The sequence below is a fragment of the Rattus norvegicus genome, chromosome 15 (genome assembly GCF_021556685.1).
Source record: "Rattus norvegicus strain SHRSP/BbbUtx chromosome 15, alternate assembly SHRSP_T2T, whole genome shotgun sequence".
Taxonomy (NCBI): Eukaryota; Metazoa; Chordata; class Mammalia; order Rodentia; family Muridae; genus Rattus; species Rattus norvegicus.
In genome coordinates this window covers 8,342,621-8,363,599 of record NC_141548.1, presented here as the reverse complement: position 1 = coordinate 8,363,599, position 20,979 = coordinate 8,342,621, and the positions used below count along the sequence as shown (strand labels likewise).

The following is a 20,979-nucleotide window of genomic DNA, read 5'->3' as shown; positions in this document are numbered from 1 at the left end:
ACACGAGCGTACAGGTCCAGGACATACGTACTGTGGCTGACTCAGGATTCTAACTCGTGTTTATGGAAGCATTGTCATTTATAGTTTGGTAAGTTTACATAAAACTTACATTTGAGGCTTTTACCAAAGCACTGGGCAAAGCTGCATGTTTTAACACTGTGCAGTTTGCAGACATCACTCATTTTCAAGTTCAGCTTCTGTTGACTTGTTCTTAAGAAACGTTTACATAACAGTGTAACCTACTTTTAGGTTACAGTCCAGTTGAAACTACGGCGATCCTGTGAACGGTCAAGGATGTGTCAAAGCTGTACAGTATGAAGATATAAAATAGATTTCAGCTACGCCTGGCCAACTATCGGTGCTTTTAAAGAGGGACACTCCGACAGTTTCTGAGGACTGTTGCTCTAGTGCTGGCAAGAGCTGCGGTCTCTCACCTCTGCTTGATCCAACTCTCCTCTCTACTTCCCATGAGTTCCAGACTTAGCTGCCTGAATCCAGCCTTTTTTATTATAGTATTTTAATTTTGAGACAATGTCCTACTATCCAGGGGGAGGTGAATTAGAACTCATGGTCTTCCGCTTCACTCTGCCTCACCTGATTCCTTTTAGAATATTTTGATTTATTCTTTGAGAAATGGATACATGGCTACAATATATTTTGATCATATCTACTTCTACTCTCCCCTTCTAATTCTGCTACCATGAGTTCCTCTCAACTGTATCGGTGTTTTGTTTTTAATTACCATTGGGTCCAATTAATGCTTCTATGTATACGTCACCGGAATAAGATCAACCTACTAGGGGACACAATCACCAAAAATACTGGTTTTTCCTCCCCAGCATCCAATAGTTCCCCAGCTAGGCTGATCATTTTGCCCATAAAACACACCCCCTTTCTATTTCATGCTCTTTTCTCTCTCTTTTCTCTCATCTCACTTTCTACTGTTAATTATCTTTTCTTTTCTTGCTTTTATTTCTTTTTCTTTTTTCCACATAGCTTCTCCTAGGCAGGACTGACAGTTCCTAAATAACCATAAATGATTTTGATCTTCTGATCTTCCTGCCTCCACTTTCCAAGTGCTGGGATTGTAGATGTACACTCTTGGGTACCACTTTTAAGCAGTGCTGGGGATTGAACCCATGGCTCTCTGCAAGCTGTATTTCACCTTGCTAGCATATTCAAGAATTTCTGTATTTATTTATTTGCAAGTCTGAGAGTTAAATTCACACAGGGAAGGGAAAAACAAATTAGGACAATTCAGAGCCTTGTATAAACAGAAAATCATAATAAATAACTTAGAGTCACAGCATTGAGCCCTGGAGGCAGTTGGGAGTCTACCGGGATCCAGCTGTGTTTCCCAATGTGCTTCTAAAGTCCATCATTGGGGAAATGTTTGTCTGAGTGATGGGGGTTTCTGCATTGTTATACAGAATTCAAATTGTGGGTAATTTCTAGAGTTCATGTTTTGTAGATTTTTTAAAAACACCTGTACTTTGTATGGCTTTTATGGAAGATGAGACTACAAATGGCCCACTCTGAACAGTGACATACATAGATCCTTTCATTCTCAACTAAATCTCACTCCACAAAGTATTAGTAATCTATCTGAATGGCAAAGCAAAACAGCAAAAGTAACATTAATGAATATTTACTATGTGGCCCTCGAAGAAAGACCGCACAGAAATATCGGCTCACAACATTTTTCTTCCCCCTGAATCTCAGCCATTATTTTCAGCTTCCTGTCACATATATTGTTCATAGACATACGGGCTAAACAGTGAATGTAGTGAACTGTGAACAGCTCTTGTGGACACTGGAAAGAGTGAATCATTACACCCTCCCAATGTTCTGTATTTTGTGGTGGTGAAGATATACTAAAGGCCACCATGATTCTTATCATTCTGCATCAGAGGTAATTTGACAGATAGAGCTTTTCCTCTTTCCCTGTTTTTTCTGAAGAGCTTTGAGCCGAGCATAAAACCAGGATTAGACAGTCATGATTAGATTAGAATATGATTATTTGCATTTCAAGGTAAATGTTTGAGATGTTATCTTTTATTTCACGGTAATTTATGAGTCATCCAAAATCTTTTGCAATTTCTAATTCTATCAATAAAGAAATGGTCAGTGCAACTGATGCATTGCTGATTCAGATCATTGTGCTACCTGCTACAGATCTGTCAGCTAGAAATCCTCAAATTATTTCACTGCTCAATCTCTTTGCAAAACTGGGTATAAAAATGATGTGTGATACTCGGGTTTTTATGAGTTGAATGACTTAATATCTCCAAATGCATTAAAAGGTGTCTTTCAGTGTTTTTCTACATTTCCTCACATACATATTTATCAGGTGTCTGGTTTGTGCAAAGGATAAGTACAGTAATGAACAGAACAAACGAACAGTTTAGTGACATCATGTTATGAGGCTTCCAGTGTTTCTCTAAGCACATGACTTATGTTTAAGAATCTCGCTTAAGATGTCAGGCTCAAATTTGAAAGTGAGTTATAAAATATCAAGTTTGAATAGTCACTTGAGAAAAAAGCTTGACCATGGAAAGTTTTCTGAAACTTTTTTGTCTAAAAACTGAGAGCTGTGTTCTATAGTTCTGGATGTCCCTTCTGATCATAGCTGCCATTTTGTTGGTGACTCCTTTTGCTTGCACTTAATAAACTTAATTTTAAGTATTATACTTACAAATAGATGTAACAACATTTCATACCCTATACCTAATATTCCTTATTGTTAGTGTTTCATGGTGCTCTGATAGGTTTGTTAAGACTAATGAACTCAGACTGATGAGCAACTTTCTAATTCCTGGGCATTATTCCAACTTCTTGCCAAGTGCTGTGTGGGGGTTTGCTTGTTTGCATGAATACTATATCCTCTCATTCTGTTACCGTGTGTTCTTCCTGCGGTGTGACGGTTTCTAAAACTTTCCCTATCTTGAGGGCCTTGATAGTATAGAGGGGATAATGGTCAAGAAGTAGTTAGAGTGCTTCTAACTTTAGGTTTCTTTTCTGAGGCAAGACAGAGGTTGTAGGTTTCAAAGATGAAGGCCATAGGGGAGTTTCCTACTTCCTGCCATGCTGGTAAACTGATCAACTTTGAACATTCTTTCTCATTCTGCATTTGTGGGTGGGTGGGTGTATTCTGCAGGTATGTGTCATTGTACTGTGTGTGTGTGTGTGTGTGTGTGTGTGTGTGTGTGTGTGTGTGTATTTGTCCATTCATCCATCTATCTATCTATCTATCCATTTGTCTGTCTGTATGTATGATGTCTTGTCATACATAAGCAGGTTAGAGGACAACGTGAGAGAATTGGTGCTGTCCTCACACTCTGTGGGGCACATGGATTAGCATAGGTTGTAAGGTGCGGAGACAAGTGAATATCCACACTGAGTGAGTCTTACAATCATAGGGTGTATAGACTGTGCTAGCAGACAAACATAAGAACTGGGAAAGTGGGGTGTGCTTAAACCCTGAGAATCTCAGAGATCTGAGATGGCAGGAGAGGAGCTACCCCATTCCAACCTCCAGGGCCAACTCTGGAACACATAACCTTGATCATTAACTGAGGGAACTAATGAAACTCAGGCATGTAGCATATCATGTGGAGTTCTTCTCCATGCAAATGAAGTATGTAGATAGCCTTAGCCTCAGCCAATGACTTTCATTTCCTGAATATTTTCACACTCTTCCCCCCCAAAAATATGTAATTGCTGGTTCACCCTAAATAAAGTATATGGGCCTACATCTGCCCCCAATAAAGAAATATGAACAAGCTAAGATCATCTCAGAGATCTGCTTCATTGAAGATTGCGATGGGGAAAGCCTTCACCTAAAAGAGCCATGACATTAAGACTCCTGATGAAGGTCTTTACTTTTCTCCTGCCCTTTTGACACTTGGCACTTGTTCCCAACCAGCCCAGTATCTGCCAGGCCTGTGCTGCACTTTCCCTTTCTGCCAACTGTGAAGTCTGACTCCAGAGGGTAAACATGGACCTTGGATATCCATTCCTGACCTCTTTTCTCGGCCAGTGGACCAGAAGTGTCTGAGCACCCCGGGATGAGATCCATTCCAGACTTTGCCTTCCTCTTCCAGTCTGGCAGGCAGCAGTGCTCTGACACCCTGAAGGGAAACTCGCAGACGGATGCAGATTCTCTGCGACAGACTTTGTCCTACCTTCTCTGAGCTGGTTATTGGCAGTGTCCAGACATTCCCAGCACAGGGACAGAAGAGTGTCACAAGCCATGACCAGCCTGAACATGCTTTTGATGGATAGATAAGAATTATGTGTAATTGATGATTTAATGTGTCAAGTTATAGGAAAACATTTTTTTAATTTTATTACCAAATACACACTGATTTTTTTGAATAATTTATTGAGATAGAAAAAATATAAGAAAATATTTGTCTTTTTATCATTGAAAAGAAATCTTCCCTGTATAACAAAGACATACAATTAAATTCAAAATTAACAAGATATAGCTTTTTATTTTTTTCAAATTTTCCACAGACTTAAAAGTAAAACACACACTTAGCTATGTGGTCCAAAATAGGGAACAAAATAGACATGTGAGTGGGTAAGCAATTAGCCATGATTTTCAAGAAAACTATCTCAAGTGAGCAATCTTCATAATGGTATTAAGGCTTCAATATGTTTTATGCACAAAACCTGGCTTCTTTCCTTTCAGCTTAGTATTTCGACTAAATGAACACTACCCTCTGAATGCAGGAGAATACATTAGTATAGCTTTTACAGGGATTAGAAGAACAATGGTTATATTTTATAATTGGCAAACAGATCTCACTGAAAACGAGAAGAGTGTCTTAGTATTAATATGGTCTATTTTGCGTACCCTTTTCAGATCAATACATAAAAAGAAATATACTGCTCCAGAGAAAATGCTATTAGTAGGAAAGCATTACCAGGGAAGTCTTTCCCGGGGGCATTCTACGAAATAAATACCCACAGCAGTGTACTCTGGCTTCACACTGTGTCCACACGGGGTTTACATATGATATTTACAGTTGTCAGAGATCCACAGAATGTAGTACAAATAAATTCAGGGCTTGGACTTCACAGCTGCTTGTGATCTTATCAATGACATGTCAAAAGTCATGGCAAAATTTTCCACTCACATCAATGTTTTTTTTTTAATTTTCAATTTCTTCATTTTATGAAGCATTTTATCCTGCCTCACTCAAATCTGGAACTTATTGATTTCCCTAGCCCAGTTGATGGTTGAATCAAATGGCTTTAAAGATTCTGTAAGATTAGCCCTTGGTAAACTGGATGGTAGTATTTAATAATTTTACAGATAAGGGTTTTCAGTGATTCATTAGGTACAGTGGACAGCTATAGAAATAGCTGAAAGATATTGGTTTTATGCCACTTCTAAATTCTTAGAGATATTTGGGGGCGATTGTCTAGTTTTAAATATTGGGAGTTTATTGGCAAGCGAAAGCCAATCAGAAAATGGTCATCTTGGGACTGGGAAGACATTCAGTGGCTCAGAGCCCTAACGAAAGTCTTTTTTTTTTTTTCTTGTGACAGACAAGCAGCCTCGATTCATAGCCCTACACCTAAGAAGGAAATGCATAATTTAAAAACAGTCCTTTCTGCAGTCAAGTCAAGACAATATTAGCTCATAATAAATATTTAGAGGACTAAAGAGATAGCTCAGTCAATCAGGGGCCTGCTGTGCAAGCGTGAGGATCTGTGTTTGATCAGAACCCACATAAAAGAGCTGACAATGGTGGTAAATATTTTGTGATCCCACTGATGTAGAAACAGATCAGAGAGGGTCCTCTCTAGCCAGCTCTGCTTAGGTGACAGATCACATACCATGAAACCCTGTTTCAGATGAACAACACCTGAGGTTAATCTTAGCCATTATGTGTGTACACGCACCACACACACACACACACACACACACACACACACACACACACACACACCACAGGTTGTATATAACAGTATTATTTACTCAAACCCACACCATTGCAAACGGTACCTTATATCCACAGCTGAAAGTGTTTAGCCACAGATGTCAGTGTGCTGTGAAATGGTGACCATGGCAGGCTATAAAAGGATGTGTTGGAAGGGCAACTTAAGAACAGCTGGAGAGGCACGCTGAGCTGTTTCAGAGACTGAAAGGTTAAGAATCAGTTGAGACACAGAAAAGGTGCACACAGTATCCAAGTACAGATCTTATTTGCAAGTGATAATCAGGTATGCTGAACATTGTTAATGTGGAGATCGGCATATGCTTGAGGAGTCCAGTGTATCATTGAGGGAAGTTAGGATGACATGTTTGCACTTTGAAGGTTGATCTCTCAAAATTTAGCAGTGGACTTGAAAGCCAAAGGGTTGTTTGGTTACAGCACATCAACACTTTCACGGTAATTAACCTGTTGAAACACTAACACAGTGGGACAAGCCTGGAAGGCCTTGAGGGTAGTGAGTATTGATTGAATATACCTGCCATGAATTTCCTGCGTAAATCCTGAAACACTGCATAAATCCTTTAATAAATATTCACACTAAAATCCTACTTGTGTTTGTATCAGCGATTTTGATATTTGGTATTGAACTATAATTTTTTACAAATACAGCCAGGTTTTCAATGAGCTGCAGAAATAGAGCCACTTGACACCAGCATTCTGTATATTTTTTTTCTGAAGGTGCACCAAAGGATACATGATGTTGTTTATAGTATTTATGCATGTATGTCCTTATCTAGAGAAATAAATGTAGTCGGAAAATAGGAAGGCTGGAACTAAGAAATGGGAAAACAGTTAACAATTATCCTCTGTCCTTATTAACTTAAAAGCCCTGCACAGTAATGCTACGGTAAATATATCGTCCGAATTCCTTCACGGAGGCCGCACGTTCGGGGAAATTTGTGTTATGCCTATTCTCCCACGGAATACTTTCTACTCATACTTGTAGATATTGTGCAGTACCCTCTAACCTCTCTTTAATGTGTGCAATTAATTTTGGTCATTTGTAACTGACGTCAGGGTTAATTCCCAGGTGACAGATACTGCAGGCGAGCCACTGTTATCGTCATTAGCAGAATGTAGCGTCACTGATGTGCTTTTTTAAGTAGCAAAAGATGCAGCCATGCATTTCTAACTCTTTGTCCTATGCTGTTTTGAATACAGAAAGTACCGCAGGGACCCAAGTAATAGCAAGAAGTGCGGACATGCGCAAGAGCAGTGAAGTAACCACTGAGCTCACCTCTAACGCGGAGAAAAGCCTCACAGCAGCAGTAGCCGCGGGCAACAATTCAAGTCCTCCCACAGAGACTGAGGAAGAAAAGGCGAAGAGGCTGCTTTACTGCTCCCTATGCAAGGTGGCTGTGAACTCTGCCTCCCAGCTGGAGGCTCACAACAGTGGTGAGAAGCAAGCCTTTCTTTCTTTCTTTCTTTCTTTCTTTCTTTCTTTCTTTCTTTCTTTCTTTATTTATTTTTTACCTCAACTGGTCTGCAATTATCTTCCTCTGAGCAGATTAGCTATTTTGTAGCAAGGAAACTAGCAGTTACAGAAAACTGGCAGTTATTCCATGGAATTCATCAGCCAGTAAAGCCAAAATATGACTAGGAAAATACCACTTTTGTGGGGACAAATGAAGCTTTATTAGGCTTGAGTAGTGTTTTTTGTTTTGGTTTTTTGGTTTTGTGTGTGTGTGTGTGTGTGTGTGTGTGTGTGTGTGTGTGTGTGAGACTTCAGAAAAGAAAGTAAAATGTCATGCTAGAATATGTTTAGTATTTCTTTGTTTTCTTCCTTTGTTTCTATATTACCATATTGTTTCCAAATGAAACCTCAACCAACCTTTAGTGTTGTTTCAACACCTCAGACATAATTCTTTCTTACATTTCTTTTTAATGCTACACGATATCTGAGGCAAACTTTTATTACATACCCCTGTGAGGCATTAATCATTTGACTGAGGTGCAGAGATCATGGGACCAACTGTCAGAAGCCTGGTTCTCTTACTAAGTATTTTTATAAGCATTATCTCTATCTTTAATCATGTATATGCATGTTTGTGTCTGGCCATGTACACATGAATGTGGGTAAAAAATGTTTTAAACTGTGTGGAGCTGAAGTTCCTGGGGATTGGGTACTGGAAAAGTAAACTTAGGTCTGTTAGATGCTTGTCTTAGTTTGCATTAGAATCGCTGTGATGAAACGACACAACCACAGTTATCTTAGGGAGAAAAGTATTTGGCTTATAGTTCTGCATCATCGCTCATCACTGAAGGAAGTCAGGACTGGAACTCAAAGACAGCAACAGCCTAGAGGCAGGAGCTGACACAGAGACCTTGACAGGCGCTGCTTACTAGCTAGTTCCTCATGGATTGCTCAACCTCCTTTCTAATAGAACACAGGACCACTAGCCCAGGAGTGGCACTAGCCACACTGAGATGCCCCTCCCCCATTAATCACTAATTTTAAAAAATGGTTTACAGTGGAGGCGTTTTCTCATCAACGTTCCCTCCTCTTGGGTGACAATAGCTTGTGTCCGATTGACATAAAACTAGCTACCTCGATGGTTTTTATTACTGAGACGTCTCTTCAGACATTTTATCTCATTTGTTCTATTTTGAGGTAGGATCTTACTGTTTAATGTTGGCTGGCAAGGCATTTGCTATGTAGACCAGGCTAGCCTCAACCTCCATCAAAATATCCATCTCCTTCTCTCTCTTCCCTGTGAGTGATGATATTAAAGGAATGAACCACCGTGCTCAGATTGAACATTTTTAAACAGAAAAAAGCAAACTAGAATATGAGCATTCAGGAAGCAATTTTCTGTTTAGTTATGGTTCCATTGAGTTGCTTTCTGTGTTGTATGTGTGTGATATGTACATACATACATACATACTCATGTATGCACAGATATGTATGGGACTATTTACATACACAAACATACAAATATGCCTCTTTTATCTGCATATGTATACTTAAAAATAGAATCTTTTCTCTAAGATCCTAGATGAGTGAAAAATCTTACCCTAAAATTCAGGCTTTGGGGCCAGGCTTCATCAATGGATGCAGTGTATAAAGAAGCATTGTGATCCCTTCCCCAATTTCATGTTGCTGATGTAAGTGGTACCACTGGCTACAGGTAATGTCACACAGGTTATACTTAAGAGTTGACCTCGTGCTCTCAGAAGTGACTGCAAGTGGGGCACAATTCCTTCGGTTGCAATCAGCAGAGTTCGTGAGTTTCTAAACAGAAGCACAGACAAGCTTCGTTCTCGAAGTCAGCATCTACACCATGCAGTTCCACCGTGATGAGCAGATATCAAGGGCCAGTAAACACCATCAAAACCCATTTATGTCCTCAAAGTTTTACCATTCTGTATAATGCCAGATGATTACCTTCATTATAGAACTGGTAATCATGGTAACCCAACCATGCACGTGTGGTTCGAATTTCTAAATTTATGTGATTTGGAGGCACCTTAAAATCTTCTAAGAAATATCCAATTCGAGGGCAAAAGAATCAGGCTTCAATTCATCACAGGAGAATATTATTTTTATATGCCAGTTGTGTGTCCTTACTTCCAGTTTGCATGTTAAAATGCTCTCATGGAAACATAAATATGTATTTATTCAGACAAAACAGGGAACAACACAAGGGTTCTAAGATGTTCACCTAAGGCCTGGACATATACCATGTCGGAAAGAAGCAGAGATCGAACCCTTGCTGGTGTTTTGATGAGAGAGTTGAGGATGGAATCTCATCTGGAGTTAAAAAGATGGATGTGTGACTCTTGTTCTTCATGTCCCTTTACAGGACATGTCCCTTTTGGACCAGCAGCAGCCTGTGCTGACAACTGCAGCTATCCCTCTGCTTGGCCAGCTTTTAGTTTTCTTTTTCCTTACGTTTTCCTTCCTGAATTGAAACAATGTTCCTATGTGGAAAGTGCCACCAGAGTCCCTGGCTCACTTAGGACTTGCCCTACACTTGAACTAAAAGGTTATATCAGCATTTGAAGTGGCAAATGAAAAAGACGAAAATATCCAGTAATTTTTTTACTCCTCCCCAACAGACAGTGCATTTGATTTGCAGTGTTGCTCTATTTTTGTTGACTTCAACAGTGTTATAAGGCCACAGTGTCTAATCGCCATCCTCTGCATCTAAGTGGATACAGTAATGTCAGTATCCATGCCCTTACTGTTTGTTCACATGTAGGTTCCTTCTGGATCTTCGCTTACAGTCTTCTGTAAGGGAATCTCAGAGGCCAGTATAATGAATAAAGTCTTCCTGTGTAGCACACTCTTGCCAGGAATGGTTGCAGAATTGAAGGATTCAGCATAGAATTGCTGCATGGTATTTATTTTGACTTCTTAGAGTAGCAGATTCTAATAGCAGACCTGACAGAAAATAGATATTTAGAGAGTAGAATGGCCAATAGAATGGGGTCTAGGCAAAAGAAAGGAGGAAAGGAAAGCAGACAATACAAGTTGCTTCATTTAGACAGTTTTCAATTTGGGCTGCTTGAGTTACCAGGCAAAACTGTTAAAACTGGTGGTCTAGAAAGATGAATTAGATGGCTGAGTGTTTGAGAGTACTTGCACACACACACACACACACACACACACACATACACACACACACAGAGAGAGAGAGAGAGAGAGAGAGAGAGAACATGGAGAATAAATCTTTTTGCTTTCAGCTTTCCACTTATTTATTTTTAAAAAAGTATAACATAAAACAAAAATCATTATATTAAGCCTAGACAAGACTACCTAACAGAAGGAAAAGAGGCCCAAGACAGGCACTAGAATCATAGAACAACTTGTTAACAAGCTCAAGAGAGTTCCATTAAAAATCCTAAGTTGAGCCTAGCCCCATAGAGACCTAAGGAGTCAGGGCAGGGTTACACCAAGGTGGGTCCCCATCCTCTCGGTGGAGAATGGAAGGGGGAATATGGGGAAGGATTGTGGGTTATGTACAGGATGCAAAGTGAATTAGAAAGAGAGAGAGAGAGAGAGAGAGAGAGAGAGAGAGAGAGAGAGAGAGAGAGAGAGAGAGAGAGGAAGAAGAAGAAGAAGAAGAAGAAGAAGAAGAAGAAGAAGAAGAAGAAGGAGGAGGAGGAGGAGGAGGAGGAGGAGGAGGAGGAGGAGGAGGAGGAGAGGGGAGGAGAGGGGAGGGGAGGGGAGAGGAGAGGAGAGGAGAGGAGAGGAGAGGAGAGGAGAGGAAAGGAAAGGAAAGAAAAGAAAGAAAGAGAAAAAGAAAGAACCTAAGCTGAAAGCCATAGTGTATATGCACAGGACCTGGTATAGATCTCTATATGTCCCGTGAATGCTGCTTTTGTCTCTTTGATTTCGTATCAGTCTTGGTCAATTGATTCAAAGGGCCTTGTTCTCACTGAGTTCTCCTTATCTTCTGGCTCTTGCTATCTTTCTGCTTCCTCTTCAATGGTTTTATGAAGGATTTTATGGAGACTTCCCATTTGGAGCTGTGTGTTCCAGGGATTCTCTGTACCTGTACCTGTACCTGTACCTGTACCTGTGCCTGTGCCTGTGCCTGTGCCTGTGCCTGTGACTGTATCTCTCTATATATAGATATAGATATAGATATAGATATGGAGATAGATAGATAGATAGATAGATAGATAGATAGATAGATAGATAGATAGATAGATAGATAGATAGACAGACAGACAGACAGATAGGGATATAGATAGATATAGGGATAGATATAGATATACAGTCTTACCTTAGTTCTGTGCATCTGCTTTTATCTGCTGCAAGAGCAAGTTTCTGAGGATGACTGAACAAGGCACTGATTTATGGGAATAAAAGAATATTATATAGAAACATTTTATCATTTTATTTATTGATTGATACTCTTCTTCCTCCTCTTCCTTCTCTTCCTCTTCCTCTTCCTCTTCCTCTTCCTCTTCCTCTTCTTCTTCTTCTTCTTCTTCTTCTTCTTCTTCTTCTTCTTCTTCTTCTTCTTCTTCTTCTTCTTCTCCTTCTTGTTTTTCTTCTTCTTTATTTGTAGTAGTGTTTGGTTTTACCCTAAGTCTCTAAATTTTCTAACCTCTGGTTCTTATCACAAGCAGTGTCAGATATTGGTTCTACGTTGTAGAGTAGGCCTTAAGTCAAATCAGACATTGGTGTGTCCCCACAGTCTTTGTGCCACCAATTGTCATAGCATATCTTGCATGCAGGACAGATTGTAGCTCAAAGGTTTGTGGCTGGGTTGGTGTTTACTTTTCTCTCTTGGCAACATACAGAGTACATTCCCATCCCAAGGACACTAGAACATAGGTGTCAAAGCTCCTTGTAGACACCAGCTAGACTTTTCTGTATTCAGTGAGTTGTTGTGGGAGTTGAACTTGACAATGGGACTATGGTGTTACTTTGTGAAAGAAACTTATTGTCTTGGCCACACCTTGGGTTGTTTGAGGATTACCATGGAATCCCCTTGGCCAACAACTCAATTGAATGCAACCCAGTCCCAGTACTGGGAGCCTTATTTGCTGACAAGAGATAGCCCATTGGGATTCTGCATGCCCTATTATTAGGAAAGTCCATTAAATTCTACTTCATATGTTTTAGGAGCAAAATGCTAGTTTTTTATGTAATCCCTTAAATGGCCCTCAATTTCAGATGTCTCTTCCTGCATTTCCTCCCTCAATTCTACCTCCCTCTTCCTACCTAATCCTCCCATTCCTTTCTTCACCCAGTCCCAGTCCACCCAAGAAATCTATTCTGTTTCCCTGTTCCAGGGAGATGCATGTGTTTCCACTAATCACTTCCTTTATATCTAAATCTCTGGGTGTATGGAATGTAGGCTAGTTGTCAGAATAAAATTAATCTTTAAATCAAACCTTATTTTGGACAAGAGATGTAGCCTAGTCAGATGCTATGACTTAGTTCCCGGAACTGAAGTAGAAGTCTTCATTTTCCATGTGATCTTCTTCTCTTGGGTTTGAAAGAATTCAGAACTGAACTAACACTGCTTTCCTGTCTTTACAACCATTGTTTTACCATTGTTTATTTGATGTCTACTGTGATATTTCTAAAAGAATATAGTATTGGAGGGATTGTGAGCCAAATCCCTACTATGCACAGCCTTTAGAATTGCTAGGAATTTGCTGACAAAACAAAATCCTCCAAGTGGATTTGTGTATCTAGAACCCAGGTTTAAGGAGGATAAGCAGTAGTCATGTGCTGTTTCTCCCATAGTAACCACATTCATTGTTTCAGATTTAGACCTGTAGGATTCTGCATAGTTCTTCAATGATACCTACAGTGCTAGTTTTGAATGCAGACAGCTAGGTTCACTTAGTCCATTTAGTGATGTGGGATATTTTCTTTCTGGAAGCTCTTTTGATACACTCAGAGAAGGCCCCTGCTCACCTTGGGTCTCTCTACTGTCCCACTCCCATGCTGAAGAACTTCTCATTCTTCTAGAACTAGGTATAGGCTTAAAGGGCAGCTCTCTTCAGAAGCAGCCAAGCTGCTGGGGGAATAAAATGTTTTGTCTTTATCCAAATAATAGTTTTCTTTTTTCCTCATTGAGAATAGATATGATATATAAAGTCAAAATAGTGTCTGCAACACTTACTGTTAACTCTGCAGTCAAAGAAAAGGTAATGATATTTTAGAATGGTTACTAATTTATTTCTAATACTTAAAAATATACTTCTAATCCAAGACAACTGACACAAGCAAATTTGGGTAATAAGGACTTCTGTCAAATACGGTTAATAATGCAGCGTAGTAGAATAAATTAGAAGTAATCTAATATTTACCATCAAATACACAGATCTTCTTGTGTGAATACAAGCTAGAATATTGTCTTCTCTAAGCCATAACTCTCACATAATTAATGGTGTTATAAGACCATATGGCACTTTTTAAGATTCAAATATTGAGGTACCAATGTTTGCGCAAGCACAGCTGCTAGCACGTATCTGGGAAATAGTGAAGCTATTTCAGTTGCTTCTCTTCAAGTATCACCATCTGACATTGATTTGTAGTCTATGCTATTGAATACAGGATCAGAACATGCGTTCCTGCTTCGCCATGTTTAGAAACTCTATGGAGATGATTAGATGATGCACATGACTATGCAGAGAAATTGGACGACAGCACCATGGGGACCTAGTTCTTCCAAATGAGCAGAAATCTCCCTTTAAACTTGTATGTTACAAAAACTGACTTTGTAGAAGATGCCTTTAAAAAAGAAAGTCCTCTTGAATACCCTAGATTATTCACTGATTCTGATTTTGTTTTCCCCTACATTTTGTTGCATCTACTTGATTTGGTTTGAAAGAGAGACCTTTCACACGGTTTGTTGTCTACACTGATGACAAAGTAGGACAGCTTTGTCTGATAATTACAGGAAGCACTGACCCTGATTTTGCTTAGCTTGGGCAGAGTTTGTTCTAGCCCTCATGGGCCTTAATGCATACAAAATATAGCTGTCAATGGGGAGACTTTACAACGTTTTAAGATACTTGGAAAATTTAGTAATTTTTAAAATGCTTACAGATTTCTCCTTTTAGGTTAACAAAATTAAACTAAGAGAAGAGGGAAAAAAGTTGTCTAAAAGTCATTGAGCATATGGAATATTTAAAACGAGACATACTATAAGTAAAACACTCACATAAAGACTAGCATTGCTTTCCACTTCTATTATTCTGGACACTGAAGCATAGAGAAACCTTTGCACAATTGATGGAGGGAGGGCTATAGCATCCTTGCATCAGTAGTCTGAAAGCATAAATCTTTTAAGATAAAACAGTTCATATTTGCAGCTTTATCTAAATCAACGAATGCTACTTGATTATCTACTGAGAATTAGATACTGATAATATAGCTCTGAGCAAGACCTGACCCCTGCCTTCACGAAGCCCTAGGTTGTTAGTACAGGCCAGGAATATGTGGAGACTTAATTCAAGTGAACAACTAACTTAAGCTACTCAATCCTGAAAGAGGACACAGCACACTATAGTGGGAGCAGGGGAGGTCACTCCTGCAACATCACAGTGATCTTATCTCATTGTGTGAGCTGGTCATTCCAGCCACAGCAAAATTTGCCCATAGAGTGAGACGATATTCAAATTGGAGTCTTAAACCAAAATCTTTTCAATTTCAAACCTAAAATTTTCATACAATAAACTCTCCTTTAGATATAATTCCAAGTAAAATCCCAACAAAAATAGTTATAAAACAAAACTGTAGGTTGTAAAACAGTGATTTAAATCCTCCTTTATTTATCACCAACCACAATTCTTATAGATATATATTTTTTAAATTGCACACCATAAACAATTTTCATTTACAATAATTTTATAATAAGATCTAATTATAAACTAAAATACATAATAAAATTATAGTAAATATTTTTAAAAATTAAAAATCAAGTTTGAAAACCAATTTTGCATGAATTTCCGGGTTTTTTTATATAAGCTATGAAGAATTTCAAAGAATTCGTAAGGATTCATTTGAACAGCCAGCTCTCACTAATGAGATATTATCCATTTGACTTCTTTTGTGAAGAACTGATGAACAAAAACTGCCTCCATACATATTTTAAGTTGAGACTAAAATTCTGCTATTAGTGAGACCTAACTTGATAGGTTTTTTTTTTTTTCAAAATTCTTGAAAAAGTGTCTGGGTCTCAGCAAATCATAAGCCAGCTGTTCTTTCCATGCTTAAATAAGGCAAATATAAGCTGTAGTCAGTCAAGTTGTCTCCATTCACTTCTGTGTGCTCGCTTCCTCTTCTGTGGCGATAAAAATAGCCACCCTATGTAGTAAGCTAAAGAATTCTGAACTATTTTTAGTCTAGACTACCAGCTGATTCTAGAATCACTAAGACCCAAAAAAGCAAGAGAACTTCAGACAAATCCTGTATTAATATTGATGCCAAAATACTCAATAAGAGTCTTACAAACCTAATCCAAGAACACATCGGAATGATTATCCATCATGATCAAATAGGCTTCATCCCTGGGATGCAGGAATGGTTTAGTATACTGAAAACCAACAACGTAATACAGTTTATAAGCAAACTCAAAGAAAAAAACCACGTGATCATCTCATTAGATGCTGAGAAATCATTTGACAAAATTCAACACCCCTTCATGATAAAAGGAAAAATTAGAAATTCAAGGTCTATACTTAAACATAATAAAAGCCATATACAGCAAACCAGTAGCCAACATCAAACTAAATGGAGAGAAATTTGAAGCAGTCCCACTAAAATCAGGGACTAGACAAGGCTACCCACCCTCTCCCTATCTATTCAACATAATACTTGAAATCCTAGCCAGAGCAATTGGACAACAAAAAGTGGTCAAAGGGATACAAATTGGAAAAGAAGTCAAAATATCACTATATGCAGATGATGATAATATACTTAAGTGACCCGAAAAATTGTAGAAGAGAATTCCTAGAGCTGAAATACAATGTCAGCAAAGTTAGGGGTACAAAATTAACTCAAACAAATCAGTAGACCTTCTCTACTCAAAGGATAAACAGCTTGACAAAGAAATTAGGGAAATGGCACCTTTCATAATAGTCATAAATAATATAAAATACCTTGGTATGACACTAGCCAAGCAAGTGAAAGATCTATATGACAAGAACTTCAAGTCTCTGAAGAATGAAACTAAAGAATCTCAGAAGATGGAAAAGATTTCCCATGCTCATGGATTGGCAGGATTAATATTGTAAAAGTAGCTAAATTTCTGAAAATAATCTACAGATTTGATGCAATCCCCATCAAAATCCCAACACAATTATTAAAAGACAGAAATTCTTGGAAGATCTTTCCATCTTCTGAGATCCTCAATTTCTTTCTTCTCTCAGGACCAGCACAATTTAAAAAAATATGTTGCCTCTTTTCCATTAGACGGTTTTAGCTTCTTTGTCACAAATAAAGTGACCATAGGTGTTAGGATTCATTTCTGGGTCTTCACTTCTAGTCCACTGATCTACCTGACTGTCTTTTTACCAATACAATGCAATTTTTAATACTATTGCTCGATAATACAGCTGGAGGTTAGAAATGGTGATGCCCCCAGAAGTTCTTTTATTGTTGAGAAGAGTTTTTGATATCCTGGGCTTTTTGTTATTCCAAATAAATTTGCAAATTGTTCTTTTTAACTCTGTGAAGAATTGACTTGGGATTCTGATGGTGATTGCATTGTATCTGTAGATTGCTTTCAGAAAGATGACCATTTTTACTATATTAATCCTGCCATTCCATGAGCATGGGAGATCTTTCCATCTTGTGATATCTTCTTCGAGCTCTTTCTTCAGAGACTTGAAGTTCTTGTCATACAGATATTTCACTTGCTTGGTTAGAGTCACACCAAGGTATTGTATATTATTTGTGGCCATTGTGAAGGGTGTCATTTCCCTAATTTCTTTCTCAACCTGTTTATCCTTTGAGTAGAGAAAGGCTATTGATTTGTTTGAGTTAATTTTCTATCCAGCCACTTTTCTGAAGTTGTTTATCAGTTCTCTGGTGGAACTTTTGGGGTCACTTAACTATACTATCATACATCTGCAAATAGTGGTATCTTAACTTCTACCTTTCCAATTTGTATCCCTTTGACCTTTTTAAATTGTCTCATTGCTCTAACTAGGACTTCAAGTACTATATTGAATAGGTAGGTAGAGAGTGGGCAGCCTTATCTAGTACCTGATTTTAGTGGGATTGCTTCAAGTTTCCCTGCATTTAGCTTGATGTTAGCTATTGGTTTGTTGTATATTGCTTTTACTATGTAAGGTATGGGTCTTGATTTCCTGATCTTTCCAAGACTTTTATCGTGAAGGAGTGTTGACTTTTGTCAAATGATTTCTTAATATCTAATGAGACGATCATGTGGTTTTTTTCCTTTGATTTTGTTTATATACAGGATAATGTTGATGGATTTCCATAAATTGAACCATCTCTGCATTCCTAGAATAAAGTTGACTTAATGATGGACAGTCCTTTTGATGTGTTCTTGTATTTGGTTTGCAAGAAACTTATTGAGTATTTTAGGCATCAAGATTCATAAGGGAAATGGGATGTATGGAGGGAATATCCATATGAGGGATGGGAATGGGATAGGGGCTTATGGACAGGAAACTGGGAAGGGGAATAACATTTGAAATGTAAGTAAGGAAATATATCTAATAAAAAGGAAAAGAAAAGTCTGGTATAATTCTGATAGGTCTGCCTTTATATGTTACTTGACCTTTTTTCCTTACTGCTTTTAATATTCTTTTTTTTGTTTTGTGTGTTTGTTGTTTTGACTATTATGTGACAGAAAGAATTTCCTTTCTGGTGCAATCTATTTGGAGTTATGTAGGCTTCTTGTATGTTTATGGAAATACCTTTCCTTAGGTTTGGGAAGTATTCTTCTATAACATTGTTGAAGATATTTACTAGCCTTTAATTTGTATATCTTCACTCTCTTCTATGCGTGTTATCCTTAGGTTTGGTCTTCTCATTGTGTCCTGGATTTCCTGGATGTTTTGGGTTTTGATCTTTTTGCTTTTTGCATTTTCTTTGATTGTTGTATCAATGTTTTTTATGGTATCTTCTGCCACTGAGATTCTCTCTTCAATATCTAGTATTCTGTTGGTGATCTTGCATCTATGACTCCTGATCTCTTTCCTAGGTTTTCTATCTCCAGAGTTGTTTCCCTTTGTGATTACTTTATTGTTTCTTTTTCCATTTTTAGGTTCTGGATGGCTTTGTTCAATTTGTTTGCCTGTTTGACCATGTTTTCCTCTAATTCTTTAAGGAATTTTTGTGTTTCCTCTTTAAGGGGTTCTAGTGACCTATGTTCTCCTGTATTTCTCTAAGGGAGGTATTTAAGTCCTTTTTAAAGTCCTTCATCCTCATCATGAGATTTAATTTTAAATCTGAATCTTGCTTTTCTGGTGTGATATGCTATCCAAGACTTGTTATAGTAGGAGAATTGGGTTCTGAAGATGCCACGTAGCCTTGTTTTCTGTTGCTTATGTTCTTGTGCTTGCCTCTCACCATCTGGTTTTTCTTCTTTTTTTATTAGATATATTCCTTTACTTACATTTCAAATGTTATTCCCTTTCCTGGTTTCCTGTTCATAAGCCCCCATCCCTTTCCCATCCCCCATACGAGTATTTCTGCCATCCATCCCCCTTATTGTCTCCCCCCATATTCCCCTGCACTGGGGGTCCAATTTTGGCAGAACCAAGGGCTCCCCCTTCCACTGGTGCCCCAACAAGGCTGTTTTCTGCTCCATATGCAGTTGGAGTCCTGAGTCAGTCCATGTACAGCCTTTCAGTAGTGGTTTAGTCCCTGGAAGCTCTGGTTGGTTGGCATTGTTGTTTTTATGGAGTTGCAAGCTCCTTCGGCTCTTTCAATCCTTCCTCTAATTCCCCCCAAGGGGGTCCTGTTCTCAGTTCAGTGGTTTGCTGCTAGCATTGACCTCTGTATCAGACATGCTCTGGATGTGTCTCTCAGGAGAGATCTATATCCTGTCCCTTTCAGCATGCATATTTTGGCTTCATCAATCTTATCCAGTGCTACCTGTGCTTGCTGTCTCTGACCAGAGTCTGTCCCTCCTGTCATCCTGGTTGTGTCAGAACTCCTCAGTGTTCAGCTGTCTCTATGATCCTGTATTCCGGCATCCTGGAATCTTGATATCCTGAGAGTGTCAGAGCTCTTGGAGTCATGTTTGCTCAGGGTGTAGCAAGAGTGGTTGGGGAGCCAGAACCCTGAGTTCCCTCTGGTCACTGGTGCAAACTGGAAGGAACTCATGTGTCTAGCTGAAGGGAGTTTTATTTCCCTGCTTCCTCTGGGGTCCCACTTAGGCTGAGCACTGGGAATGGTGTAGTGTCCTCAACTGTGATCTTGAGTGTGTCAGAGCTCCAGTGCTCCAGGTGGTATCTGACCCCTGGGAGTCGATCTTCCTCTGTGATCCTTTGATCCTGTGATCCTGTGATCCTTGGCGTTTCAGAGCACCTAGGAGTCGTGCTTTTTCTGGGTGTTGTAAGAATGGATGCAGAGCCAGCACTCCAGGTATGCTCTGGGTCCATGTTTAATCTGTGATCCTGGGCTGTAGAACACCTTGGAGTTAAGCTTCCTCTGGGTATTGTGGGACTGGGTGTGGAACCAGTGCTCAAGGTCTGCTCAGGTCACTAGTGCAGAGTGGAAGGGACCTGTGTCCCTGGCTGGGTAGAGGGAGGGAGTGGTGGGGTTCCTGCATCCCTGGATCCTGGGGGACCCAGTTACTCCGGGTGTTGGGCAGATGTTGCGGCCTCCTCACCTGTGATCTTAGGTGTGTTAGAGCACCTGGTAGTCGAGATTTCTCTGGGCGTTCAGAGGGCCTGTTCTTAATGTATTGAGGTGGTCACAGCATTTTTCATAGGAATAAACCTCAGTATTTGCAATGGTCAGAGTTCTGGGGAATTCTGAGTAAAATAATCATTTGGATGTCTGTTGTCCACCTGCTTTTTGGGTTATACAGATTCACTGATTTTATTTTTATTTTATTTTTATTGTTTTTATTTTCATCATGTCTGACCACTAGGATCTTGATCCTTAACCGAACTTAATCCTTAACTGAGCTTCCCAATGTTTCTCAGATCCTTGGCTCATGGCGTTCTTTGTGTTGTATCCCAGATTCACGCCAGCTGTCTTTTTCTGCTAGGCCCTTTGTGGTGTAAAGAAACAGCTCTAAAATCGATTTTACTTGTCTCTGCTCCTAACAAACTGCAGTTTATGTTTGTTCTTGGTAAAACTGGGGAAAGATCCGAAGCACCACGGTTTTTAATGCCTTATGGCATCTGTTGGCCTTCTGACACCATAGATACTATTCTGCCTATTTAAGGTTTATGAATTTGATGTTACATTTATTTCAGAGACAAAAACCAAATGATTTTAAGATGGAAGATACATTCTGGAAAAGGGAACTTGGGTGGCAAATGACTAATTTTATAGTTAAAGGTC

The 20,979-nt window shown here is 39.0% G+C and overlaps 1 protein-coding gene across 15 annotated transcripts in view; it reads left to right on the top strand.

The window, feature by feature from the left end:
* Zfp385d (zinc finger protein 385D) overlaps positions 1–20,979 on the top strand; it is a 383,190-nt gene that overhangs the window by 341,505 nt on the left and 20,706 nt on the right. For all 15 annotated transcript variants that reach the window (XM_087585513.1, XM_087585522.1, XM_087585516.1 and 12 more), the window contains 1 exon segment: positions 7,173–7,406. In XM_087585513.1, the coding sequence (XP_087441639.1) occupies positions 7,173–7,406 (234 nt within the window).